Source organism: Phaethon aethereus, assembly GCF_964289735.1.
Source record: "Phaethon aethereus genome assembly, chromosome: 5".
Lineage (NCBI taxonomy): Eukaryota > Metazoa > Chordata > Aves > Phaethontiformes > Phaethontidae > Phaethon > Phaethon aethereus.
Genome location: NC_138579.1, coordinates 41,356,393 through 41,369,680, shown reverse-complemented (window position 1 = coordinate 41,369,680; position 13,288 = coordinate 41,356,393). Strand labels below are relative to the sequence as shown.

Sequence of the window (13,288 nt, the reverse complement as noted above, 5' to 3'; positions counted from 1 at the left end):
TAACTATCAGCTAATGCCTACAGATCATAAGAGATTAAATAAAACTCTTCCCCTGACAAGCAGCTTTTCCTTGAAATAGTCCCATGGTATGGGCAGATAAGACAGTTCCAATCTGGACAGAAGGAATTCCAGATGCAAAAATTTGCCAACATGAAATCACACTTGTAAAAAAGAAATTGAGGCAGAGAGAAATCTGATTAATGTCATGTTTACCAAACATAAAGCAACCCCAAAGCATACAGTACACAGACACAATCATGCCAAATACACACACGCAACAAAAAGAGAGTTATTCACATGGAAAACCTCCAGAATTTATTTTCTACAATTCAGCAGAACCACTGTTCTGTCAGCAGTAGCACTAACAGACAGGGCTCAGGCAGTTTTACTTTTACATCATTTCATCCTTCTCTGAAAACACAGGAGGAATCATGAAAAAACGCACTGGAACCTGGCATTTTCCATTATTGCCACTGTCCACAACCTTCCTAGAAGCAATGACAGAACGGCCTGAAATTGCACCAGACTCTTCTGTCTCAGTTCTGCATTAACAGCTAACGTATAAGAGAGACATCTTTGTTTTCTGTTTGTATAACCCCTAAACACAACTCCTCCTGACCATCCAGCTGTAGTTTCTAGTACTACCACAGCGCAAACAATAAAGGAGCTACGGGTAATGGATGACCTCCTTTTCTGGGTCCTTCAAAGCCTGGTGAAAAGGGGCAGACACCTCAGGTGCTGTACAGTAAGACCCTCTCCATATTCTAGCAGGAAAGAAGGGAAGAGTCCAGTGGGTCCCACTGGGGATGGAGCACTGGGCAGGAAATTCTCAGCAGCCAGTGGCTTTGACAAGCAGGAGTCCTTCTCTTGCTCGTTAACGTTATCTGCTGTCACGTCTGGCAGATAAACCAGCCGCTCTCAGACTGCGAGCAGAGAGAAGATGTAGGCAATAGCCTCAACTGCTCTTTGAGTCTCAGCCCTGTCAATATGTCTGCCCTTACTCTGCTTGCTGCTTTCCCTGGCCTACAATCAATGAAGTAAAAACAAGTTCAACTACTCCACTCCAAAAGTAGGAGAAAAGATGAAAAACAGCAGGCATCAATCTACACCCTTTAATCACAAGCAGACATGGATCCCTGCGGACCCATCTCCACCCTCGGGCAGGCCTGCAGTTCACACCTTTGTAGCCGCGCTCCCGTTAGCACTATCAGCCTGTGTGTTTGCAAGTTCACGCTTTCCTCCTTCCGGGACAAAAGGTGTGCAGTCGCTGTTTGCATCAGCGGACAGGATGGATCTAAGCGGTCAGCGGTTCATTCTGGAATAAAACCCACACGTGCTAGTCTGTGCCTTTTCTGACGTTTTTGGTTCTCCCACCACCACCCTCTTCTTCCTGGGGTGTTGTATAAAAGACCATACAAAACAAGTGATGCACAGCAGAGCTGCTCACCACCCGCTGACCGATGCCCAGTTAGTTCCCGAGTCCCAGTGCCTCCCTGGCCAGCTCCCCCAGTTTGTATACTGGGCGTGACGTCGTATGATACGGAATAGCCCTTTGGCCAGCCTGGGTCAGCTGTCCTGGCCGTGCCCCCTCCCAGCTCCCCGAGCACCCCCAGCCTTCTCGCTGGCAGGCCAACGTGAGAAGCTCATCAGTCCTTGACTGTTTAGCAACAACTCAAAACATCAGTGTGTTATCAACATTATTTTCATCCCAAATCCAAAACACAGCATTATACTCGCTCTCAGGAAGAAAATTACCTCTATCCCAGCCAAAACCAGGACAGATGTACAATATTCACTGTACAGCTGGCGGTGACCCACCTTTCTACCCACATGCTGCTATACTGGCAGCTCATTTGATACCAAAATCAAAACAATTGCTGCTGTCTCGGATGCAGGGCTGCTCTAGATCTAATATTTAGCACAGTTAAAGTGACAGAGCCTCAATTTCTTAGAGAGATGATACTACACATTAAAGTAAGCGTTTCTCCTTCAGCATGGGGAAATGCACCATGGCACCTGACAATCTCTTACACCTCTGCCACTGGGAATTACAAAAGAACAGCACAGGGAAGGGACCTTTTCAATGCTATGTGACATGGATTAAAGGTACTTTTCAATAAACCTGCCATCTCAGGTGAAGCCCGAAAGGCATGGAGAATGGTGTAGATCAGCAAGCAATTCTCCGAGTTATTTTCCCACCATGCAGTATTCCCTGCCTCTGTTTTCAGTCTCACCCTCTCCTTCCATTCCTTTCTCCCACCACATAAATGCAAATTTTGTATGTATAGCAGCAGGGCTACCACTCCTCTTCCGCAGCAGTGAAAGAGAGACTTGTTGGCACTGCTCTTCCAGAGCTATCCCACCTGTGGAGTTCAAGCAGCTCCGCTACTCTTTCGGTGCACAGCCTGATCTAGCACAGACCGGAGTTGCCATCGCTACAATCGGTCCTGCCAGCTCCAGCCCCCACAAGCTGACCATCGTTTGCTATGGTTCAGCCTACTTGCATTAGCATCTGGTAAGGTATGGCCCGTATGAAACCAACACCATTTCTTTCTTCCCTCCTAGAAAAAAAAATGGAGAATTATCACAGCAGAGTGCCTCAGTGCTCCTGGATCTCCCTGCTTCCTCATGGCTTGGACAGATCCAGCATGTCAGGGAAACTGAAATTAAGTGGTGGCCAAACAGAACTTCCTCCCTTCATTTAACATGCCTTCAAGAGGAGCTACTGATTGCATGCAGGGGACAGAGTCTAATGCTACAGAGAAATGTCATCCTTCACTGTTGCAGGGTGTTTCAGTCATTTCCCTTCCAAAAAATCACCAGGTTGGAGATAGGCAAGTGAACAGATGAACTGAATATCATATACTCTGTTTCTGGTTCTTTTAACATTAGATGTGAGATACCAAGATCTCATTTAAGCATATTTCCACCTGTAATATAGGAAATATATGAGGACTAACAAACTCTGCTTTGATTTCTGGCCTCTCATCCCTGATCTTCAAAGAAAGGCTAGAAAGCATTTGCAAATGCTGAATCTGGGAATAGAAATTCATAAAAGAGATTAAAAGTTATGGACTCATTAATTTTAACGGCATATTTATAATTCCTCAATACTCTCGCAAAACACTTACTCCAGGTGATAATTACCTTCCCCCCATCCCTGTTCCTTTACGCCTAACAAACTTATCACATCTTCTTTTGCTAACACTTCCACTCTACTCAGCAGGTCACCTTTTACCTCAGATATCCAACTCATTAATAAAACTGAAGTTTAACTCAGAGAAGTGTTCTCAAGCTGCATTTTCTTCAGAAAGATCCTACTTCTCTCTCAGAAAGGAAGAGGAATCTCAGATCCTAATAGCTGTGTTCTTTTTCTGACTATATCAAATTGGCTTAACATAAAGATTACTTCCCCCAATAACGCTAAACCGTATGGCTTAGACCACTAAGACCAAAGAAAAGAGAAAAACCAGATAACCAAAGATTCATTCTTTTTACTTCAAGTAACAATCTCTGTAGCTTTGAAGCAGGAGACAGCAATTACTGCTTTGCAGATAACATAACAGCCCTAGAGCCAAAGGCACTACTAGAATTTTGTTATTTAATTGCCATGTTAGACTTTTCGTAACATGTACTACAGCAGGCTTGATGACCCCAACCCATTAGCTGTTTCAGAAAGACTTTCTACAAAATACTTGAGTTACAGATGTTGACAGTCCTTGACAAAAGTATCTTTCATTCTCATAACAGTGTTCAGAAGAGCTTTTACTTACTGAAAATGCAGAAGGTGGCATCATTGCTAGCATGAGCAGAAGGAACAAGTTCTTCATCTCTGCCTGTGGGAACAGAAAGATTTTTGATCAGAATTGCTTGCTTCTTTGCCGCCTGTATGGCAGAAAAGCTAAGCTACTATACAGTAAAAATGGAGGTGGAACTAAAATCAAGGTGAGAGAAGAAAACAGTTTTATCACTACACTCCCTGGATAGGTGAAGGCAACTGCAAAGACCGAAATTACCCCACGTAGAAAGCCAGAATGTAATTACTGAGTGCAAATATTTCCCTGAACTTTCCTCTGGTATTATGAGAACACCACTCCCGGGCACAGTACAAGATGCATGCTGTTGCATGCCTGCCCTCCCACCCTTTTATATATACACATGATAAAATACTTGAAGATTGCAATGACTTCAACCAACCCAAGGTAACAAATTCCACAGTTAACATTTCTGTACCCTATAGTCATTCTGCGTGGACTGGTGAAGCTTCGTGTCTGTCTGTGTGACCTTGCTTGTTTAAAATCTTACAGTTCATCATGGATAGCCATAGCTAGATTCAGACATCAGTAGTTAAAACCCTTCTGCAGAGCTAGAAAGGAGATCAGGCCACAGACTGGTAGGGCAGCATACAACAGTTCCTAAAAATGGGGGCATTATGCACATTTAGGACCACAATACTTCATTGGTGCATTGCCTGTGGCTACTTTATCCTTCCTCTTTTGAGTTGCAGCAACCAAGCCCACACCAATCGCCACTCATCAATGCTTACAGCTGCGACCGTGGACACTTCAGCCAGTAGAGACTGCCTGTTTCTCATGACCGTTCTTGTGACCTCATTGACCCCAGAAAGAAGAGATGGACTAGATATTCCCAGCACAGTTTTATCTTGTCTAAGCTTCTAACTTGGAAAAGGAAAGGGAACAGAAAAGGAAAAATGGCGAAATCTTCCTTTCACAGTGCATAAAAGCACCAGGGAAGAAACATTTATCTCATCTGTCACTGTAACAACATCTGTTTTAATATTAAAACTTCATATATAGCTCCTTTAGCCTGGCCTATTAAATTCAGATAAAATACAGAAGGTATATCACCACTAACAATTACAATATTGATATAAAGCAATTGTTGCATGAGAATACCAAATCAGAAACAAAATATAACGAAAATGAAACCTGCTTGATCTAGTATTTGCATATTTCAGGTTACCTTATGACAAGCAATGGTTTTTCTCATAGTGTTAGGCCTCAGCGAATCACAGCTCATTACATTTGTAAGTCCATACATACCATGGATTTTGACATTTCCAACATTCACAGTGCTGGGGAAAAAAGCTTGTTCTTTAATGTTTTTCCTTTTGGATATAAAAACTACTAAAGTGCTGAAAATCCAGTTGCACCAAATTCTGTGTGCAAAATAGCAATGAAGAGGGAAAATGTAATTGGGAAAACAAGCACTGATAAGCTTCTCTCTATATACTGAGTGCCATATATGATTAATAAGAAAATGAAGCTGTAGGAGCTTTTTATATGAATAGGCTTTCATTAATTTTGGATTAGTCCTTCTTAAGAAGCTGAGGGAAACCTATGTACCATCTACCACCCAACATGCTATTACCTCTTGACCCATTCAAGTCAAGGAAGAAACAACCTGGAGATGCCCTCCACAAGAGGTCAAGTACACTCTCCATGCTGTAGAGGCCAATAGCCAAAACACAGGCTAGATGGGTGTCAACAACACTATCCAACTGCCAAATCCTTTCAGAGGGGAAGGACAGTCAGGAGAGACCCTTTTTGCTACAAGTTTCATGCATGCAAACAGCAAAGCTTTTCTGAAGCAGTTATAACATCCTCACATCACTGGCAAAGGGCACCATGAGAACAGCATCTTCCTTGAACGGTGTTGGTGTCAAACAGAGGTAAGTCTTTGAGATTGATCAGCTCCTCTTCCTACTGCACAGAGGGGAAAAAAAAAAAAAATCTCTTCCCCAGCATTCCTCTCTCACATCTTCCATTCCAGGCACCTCTCAGGTTCACAGAGATGGCTGTGGAAATCACATCGCCTGCTCTAGCAGCCTTGCTCTGCTGCTAATGGACTGCCCGCTCAGCTCCTTCTGGCATCCGAACCAAGAGGCAGGCAGGGACTTGGGCCCAAACCACGTGAGGCTCCTGAAGAAGAGGCTAGAGAAGCAGCTCACCAGGGCTAGCAGTGGTCCCACTCTCCAAGCAGTTAGTATCTTCAAGGTTTTTAGCCAGATGGGATAAAAAGATTCTGTGAATTTAGCATTAAAAAGTGCAGACCATCCAGCCTTGTTAAACTAGAGTCAAGAGATTCCAGGAAGGGTGTTCAGAAGGAAGAACAGGGACTTCTGCATCCTATTAAATCCCCTACTGGGGGGAAAAAAAAAAAAAAAAAAAAAAAAAAATCTTGTGTCCGGTTCTCTGAGCTTCAACAAACTTGTTATTTTAAAAGCTTCTTCAGATGTAGTATTCAGCATTGATGTCTCTTGCCTTACTTTCAACAAGAAACAACACAAATGGGATGGAGGAATCTGTCTGAAACCTTGGAAAAAAGGTCAAGTTCTGTTTCCGGATTTAACGGCTCTTTCACTCCTTGTAGGATCTGGGATACAACAGCATATGTTTATTCTGCTTGTTTGCCATTCTTCCCACCAAAGGCTGGGTATGCAGGGGAAGGAATGAAAAGGACAGTGTTTTGCAGTGCTTTCACTTGCAACAACAGCAGCAGCTGCTGCTCCCTGTGCCTTCTGCCCTTCTTCAGTTCTCTTCAACCCGCCCCAGCTCCCTTTTCCCACTGTGTGCTAGACCAGCATCTCCACCCCCCTCCGGCCCGAAACAGCAGCAGGGCCTGAGGGGAAATGGTGACTTTATGCTCAAGATATGGAACAGCTGCTGGAAAGATCACATGGAGGAATTCCTGCCATAGTGCTAAAACATGAAGTTATCTCAGCGAGAGGGACCAGTGAGAATCCGTTCACAATAAGTAAGAAACAACCAGAATCTTCAACCAGAACTAGAGGTGTGCCCAGCTGAAACCTCTGTTCCATACACCAGAAGAGATTCAAATTGTCTAGCCAACCACATCTGGCATTAGCTGCTCAGATTAGATTACTGAAAGGGTTGAAGTGACTGACTCCAGCCATCTATAAGCTTGGCCAAAGAGTCAGTCCAGACCTGAACTATGAAGCTGTTTTCTCTAAGAGATGCTGACTCAGGCTCCTCTGAACAGTGGAAAAGTTCAAACTTGAATCTGACTTTAGCAGCTCAGGACCCTTCTATTCCAAAACAGCATGGATCAAATAATATTTTGTGGAAATTTCAGAAACTTCTGAAAGGATGTTCTGGTGCCCTTTCTGAACTGCCTGCACGGCACCTACTTCTCCCTGGCACTGCAGACAGGAGGGTCAGAGTGCCACAAAGGATACGGCTGGAATTTCATAACTCTGGGCAGAACACAAGAGCTCCAGTACAACTGGAAAGTGGGATAAGCACCCTTATTCCAGGGCTTAGCACTGAACCCACTTAGGAAAGAAGCTTTTGCCTTAACAAATAGAAGGTCTAGAAAAGACAGATGGGCTGTCTTGGAGATTTCCCTATAGTGGAGCCAGCAGCAAACTGCTGTAAAAATACTTTATTTAGTTACAAACTCTTATCCAGGGTCAGGCAGACTTAGCAAGATCAGTCAAATCTTCATTAAGACCAGGAGTATGTTTCAGAATAAAAGATAGTTTTAATGACTCCTATATTTACTTTATGTGTGCAAATCCTGCCTTCCAATGCACAAACAAGGTTCTAGATTGTTTACTTAAACTTGGCCGCTTTTCCAAATAACCTCTCAACATCCATGTTCCTAGGGAAACAAGACCTGCATTGCCTGTATATATACGTAAAAATAACTTTAAATCAGCTGGCTGATTTCATGGTTTCAAAAGCATAAAGTTAACTTTTGTTTGAGGAAAAAGGTACTGGGCTGGGATAAAGAGACATATTGGACTTCTAACCCATTTAGATGATGACTTTTTCTTTTCAACAGGAGGGAAACCAAACTTGAAAGACATGTTACAAGTAACTCAGCCTTGCTTAAACAAGAGCTTAAGCTGTTTAGACACTACAGAATCAGATCATAAAGTCAGAATAAAACAGGTTTCATGCGTTCCATTCATTGCTCACAGATTTATCGGTCTGGGTTTTCCTCTATTCTTTTCAAAAGTAATTGGACAGCCAGTGCTATGTCGTTCTTCTCTGTTAGCACATAAGGCAGACTAGTCATCTTTTGCCTGTGAACCACATTTCTAAATCATCCTTTGGCCAAAGACACATACCACATATGCGGGTCAGGGACTGTTCTGGTTCATAGGTGGAAGACAAAAAGACCCCTTCAGGGTTCCCACTTTTCTATTGCCAGACAAGTGTTAGCTGGGGATGCAGGTAGGTGGCAAAGCCACACAGCAATACTAGCTGCAGCAGGTCCTTACAGCTCATTTTGTCTCCCAGCTGGGAATTTAAATTACCCAAGGTGGATCTATTATTCCCACCTGAGGTAGCCTTGACACAGAAGCTGTGAGCCACAGGTTGGCCACCCCTGCAGTTAATATTTGCCTGTTGCAATATAGACAGAAATTGCTTATTGTAAAGTTTAGCACATCCAGCACTAAGGCAGAAGTTGCCACTCTGATCCCGCTACTCGCACCTTTTCAGAATTTCCTTCCCTCTCCTCCACTCCCAACTCCACCCCCTTTCAACACGTCATATCTCACTCAGTTGTTACATTTTTAGAAGTTTGGTTGAAGGAGGTGGGAAGTCAGAAAGGATGATGATATGCTGCTCAGTTATCCACTGGCATAAATTTTTTAGCCATTGACTCAGAGCAAAGTCTTTTAGCTTTTAGACTTACTACATTTTCTAAAGACATTATGATTTTTGCTTTGCTCTCAAAACATCCAGCGTATCTTGGTTCCAGTTTGCTTTTGTTTGCCTTGTCTACTGAGAAGCACCTTTTAAGTTTTTGGTGGAAGAGTTAAAAAGGACAAAAATATACACATACAGCAAAAAGATGAGATTAAGGCCGGGAGAAAGAGAGAGGCTCCACGGAACAGGGATCAAGGGTACGGAAAAAACCTCTTTTTCCTTAGGCTGGGAGCAGAATTGGGAGAGCATGAGGACCATATCACACAGCCCCGAGGAACCAAGAAACCAATCACCCCTTTAGGCAGAGGGTATCACATTCAAGATACTTCTTAATACGCCTGTTTTCTTCCCTGACTATAGCAAACCATCTTTTGTTTGACATTTTTTTTTCCAAAGAAAATCCCGGGCCTGATGTCCTCTGGGCTAGGGCGGATAAGCCAACTAATGTGCGTGTGCCTGTTAAAGTGGGAGGATGCTGAATTCCTTCTGCCTTGACCACGCGATGAGCCACATTCATCAATAGCTGTTTATATGCAAAGCAACGGATAAATGTTTATGAACATGTGTTTAAATACAAGAGTGGTTGAAAGGGCTTAGTGGGAAAGTAAGAGAATAAAGAAAAACAAGACACAAGTTGTCTGAGCAAAGGTTTTGCAGAGATATCTTTACCACTGGTAAACAGATTTATGAATTCGGTCTAAATACATGCTAGGAGTTGAAGAATCCTCAACAAGAAAGTAACCCTGCCAAGATATACTTTCAGCCATATAATGCATATTATGAAAGATAAACTTTCAGCTAGAATAACTTTAAAATTCACCTTGTTAAATGAAAATAAAGTTACAAAAACTTACTAATGAGCACAGCAGCAGAGCACCAGCTGGCTGGAGAACTGAGTAGTATCATATCAGCATCTTCTAGACTGTTCTATCGATAGACTTTCATCTCAGCCTTCAGCCTGATTTATAACAGGCAGATAAATCTGCACCAGGCCATTGCTTAATGTGGCTGACTCAGGCTGGCAATGTTTTTACAGACGACTTCTACGGCAATGCCAAGTTCAGCAACACCTGGGGAAGCTATAGCAGCCTCTGTCACATAGTTTTAATCTGAATACCAAAATCACAAAATCAATACAAAACCGCAGCTGAAAAATCATCAGGTGCAAGAGCAAGATCAGACTGTGAAACACATGGAAGTTCTAGAAAGGCCTCATGCCATACCCTAACGGGGGGAGGCAAAGAGGCAGATCTGCTTCTTTCCCACTCTCCAAAATCCACAATGAAGTATCTAAGGTTTAGGTCAGCGAAGCAGCATCTCCCAGGTAAACGTGGTCACTATGCCAGCCCTTCGCAGGAGCTAACACAGTATTATCCTCATTTCAGAGGATAATTTTCTGTCTACCTATTAATATCAGCTGAGATTCAATTTTCTGCAACCAGCCTTTCACTATTAGGTTTGAAGCTAGAGATTTATTATAAGGAGTAAAGATAGGATTTTGCCTTCTATTTTGGTAGTCCTACTGTGCTTAGCTGTTAATTAAATCTGGGAGCATGTAGGGATAACGACAAGTGCACACAGACTAATTTAGACAGTTAACATTGCAACAAGAAGCCATGCACTGCCTATGGAAAATACACGACGAGGATACAATATCCCAAATACTACATAACTGAAGAGGAATGCTAACAACCTTTTACACTTACTACTGTCCTGTCACAGCTCAAGCTTCACTTATACAACTTATTTAGCCTAATCTGAAATATTACCTGACACTGAGCACTGCTGCTGTTTACAAACATGTTAGCCAGCTGAGACTAATCCCTTCAAGTTCCAATTTTGGAGCATTCTTTAGGAAAATAAAGGTTTTCAATGCTGGAAAATTACTTCCAATTTTATTTAACTTCAGTCCACCGTGGATATAAATATGGCAATCTTCTGCACTGTGCAAGGGGTTAAAACCCTCAAATTTAAAAATGAGCATTATTTCAAAAGGAAACTTTAAAACAATGCAAATTGTTTTCTGCCTCTCTGCAAGATCTACGTCGCTCTTCACTGAGAGGATGTCAGCACTACATTCAACAAGCATGCTTGTTGTATACATAGGCAACACCTGTGCTACCTTTAAATAAATTTGCTTGGGACTAACAACATAGGCAGGAAAACATGAGAGTATTTACCCTGAACCTCATGTGGGTTTTGATTGCTGCTGCCTCTACATTGTTTCTGCAACCTGAGATACTTTATTTTTTTAAAGCTAACTCAGTTTTAACTACATGTGTGCGTGCGTATATATCTGTAAACATGCCAAACGCACCACACTTGTACGGGTACATCTCTTCCCTAAGGAGTCACCCTTACCGAGTGTGATGCAGACATACCCTCAGCAGCACGAAGCAGGAATTCCCCCAGAGAAGTCGGTGGGCTTACTCACATTACTCTGCAAGGGAAAGATGACTAACGTGAGGAGAACTAAAAGAAATTAACAGGGGAAAAAACCCAACCCAGAGCTTTTGACTAACAAACTTAGGAGGCAGAACATGTGCTGGTGGAATTAGGGCTGCAGTCTCTAAGGATACTGGCCCTAACATCTTTCATCTGTCACTAAAAATTAACTTCATAAAAAATGATCTTAGGAGGGTGCGATCGCACTGCAGTGCCTGGAGAGATCTCAAAGGAAGCACGTGCTCGACTGTGTGATCGCAGCGAAATGACTACAGTGTGATCTAAAAATAAATTGGTTCTTTGCTCTGAAGCCGGTTTCTCCCACAGATGCCCAAACCAGAGCCTCCAATTACTGTTTTAAGGGCTAGGCAGAGAAACGAACGATCGGTGGATAGTACTCATTTTCTATAGATCATGACTGCACGACAAGAAGGCAAGCTTGCTACTGTGTGAGAGCGCATAAACAAGCGGTTTGTACATAGACTATGCAAATAATAGGTACCCACTCAAATCCTTTTATAGTAAAGTCCTTTCTCAGACATCTAGTAACCATTATTATTCATTGTCCAAGACAAGACTGGACCACAACAAATCACATTTCAGATCCAAGAGCGTTAAAAAATGAGACAGTGAAACTGCATCCAGCAGAGTATCATTTCCAGTGAAAAATGTTCTTTTGACAAGTCCATCATGCCACGGGCATAACTGCAAGTGACTGTGCTGGATTACAGCAATCATCCGTCACTGTCTAGGCTCAGTAGCTATGCTTGGTACACTGAGGGGTTTATCATCAGTTTTGTATAATCCTTCCTACAGACCTAAGAGTAAAGCAACTTATTTCCTCTGTAGGTCACTGAGCATCGATAGGATGATTGGAACTAGGAGAACGTTTGCCCCTTCGCTCAGCTGATGATGAGCCTGTAACGTGAATCGTGAGGACTGCTGTAATTGCATCCTGTGTATTCCAGGTGCTGTCATACAAAACAGCTCTCATCCTCTCATAAAAAAGCTGTTTGTTTGCTGTGTGTTGATGAGTCATAAGGTACATACATGGTGAATAAAATGGTTAACATTTTATTAACATTTAAAGCCCCCCTCTGAACAAAAGGAAAGCTTTCCAGCAGCCTAAGCCCTACCTGTTCTGAGGCACAGAACACTATTTGCCTTGTTTACATTGCATTCAGGAGAAGGTGCCCTCAATCAGGATCAGAGGTTTTTCCCCCAGTTTCCCCCTTTTAACAGAACATCTGTGTTTCTTTAGAATAAAATTTGCTCCTTAAACTCAAGTACCACCAGGAAAACCAGTCGCAGCAACATAACTTCTTTCACGTTTCCTAAACCCTTTCAGCAAGTTGGGGCACGGCCGTTCACACAGACTCCAACTGAATCGTGGTGCCTAATTTGTGAGGCAAGTAATCCCTTAAGCAACTAGATTAGATGAGCTCTACTGGTGTTCTCTTTTACCAAGCTGGTAAGTAGATGGATCTGAGAGAGCGCCCAACCCAGTAACAGAGAGAGGATCTGCATCAAAAAGTACCATACTTACTGCACAGCAACATTTGAGATCACCAATTCTCTTAACTTCTCTATAGCATTATAGTACCATAATGATTACTACTTTCCCCTTAAAATTAAGACAACTTAGTTTCTGTTATACTTGACACTATTTTTACAGGGGCCAGCAAAAAACCCCTACACCTTTGCTTGGAAATCACCTCAAATCATTTGTCACAAACCTTTTCTCAAACGCTACAGAGGGGACTGTTTACTAGTAGACAGATTTGGAATATGCAAACGCTACAGAGTAACTGCCCCAACCCCAGCATTTCTGCGAAGCCATCAAGCTTTTATACTCACGAAGCAAAATATTTGAAGAACACACACCTCTGAGGTGTCAGGATGCTCCACAGTGTGTGAGAACCTGAAAACATGCTCGAAAAAGAAGTCTCAACGATCTCACACTGGACAGGAAAATATGCTAAAAGAAAAACTTCCAGAGACAGCAAATCTGCTCTACGGGTTGGGGGTTTTTTTGCATTTTATTAATCTTTCCATTTACTAAAATTAAAAAATACTAGCTTAAGCTAGTGCCATGCTAAAGATACATGGTCCTACCCACCTTTGTTGCAAATTACAAACAC

At 42.5% G+C, this 13,288-nt stretch overlaps 1 protein-coding gene across 1 annotated transcript in view; it reads right to left on the bottom strand.

Annotated features, from left to right (window-relative positions):
- PAPLN (papilin, proteoglycan like sulfated glycoprotein) overlaps positions 1-3,830 on the bottom strand; it is a gene marked incomplete at its 5' end in the record, with an annotated part of 38,411 nt that extends 34,581 nt beyond the window's left edge. The window contains one exon of the mRNA XM_081999957.1: positions 3,774-3,830. Within this exon, the coding sequence (XP_081856083.1) occupies positions 3,774-3,830 (57 nt within the window). The remainder of the gene's footprint in view (positions 1-3,773) is intronic.
- Positions 3,831-13,288: the final 9,458 nt, after the last annotated feature.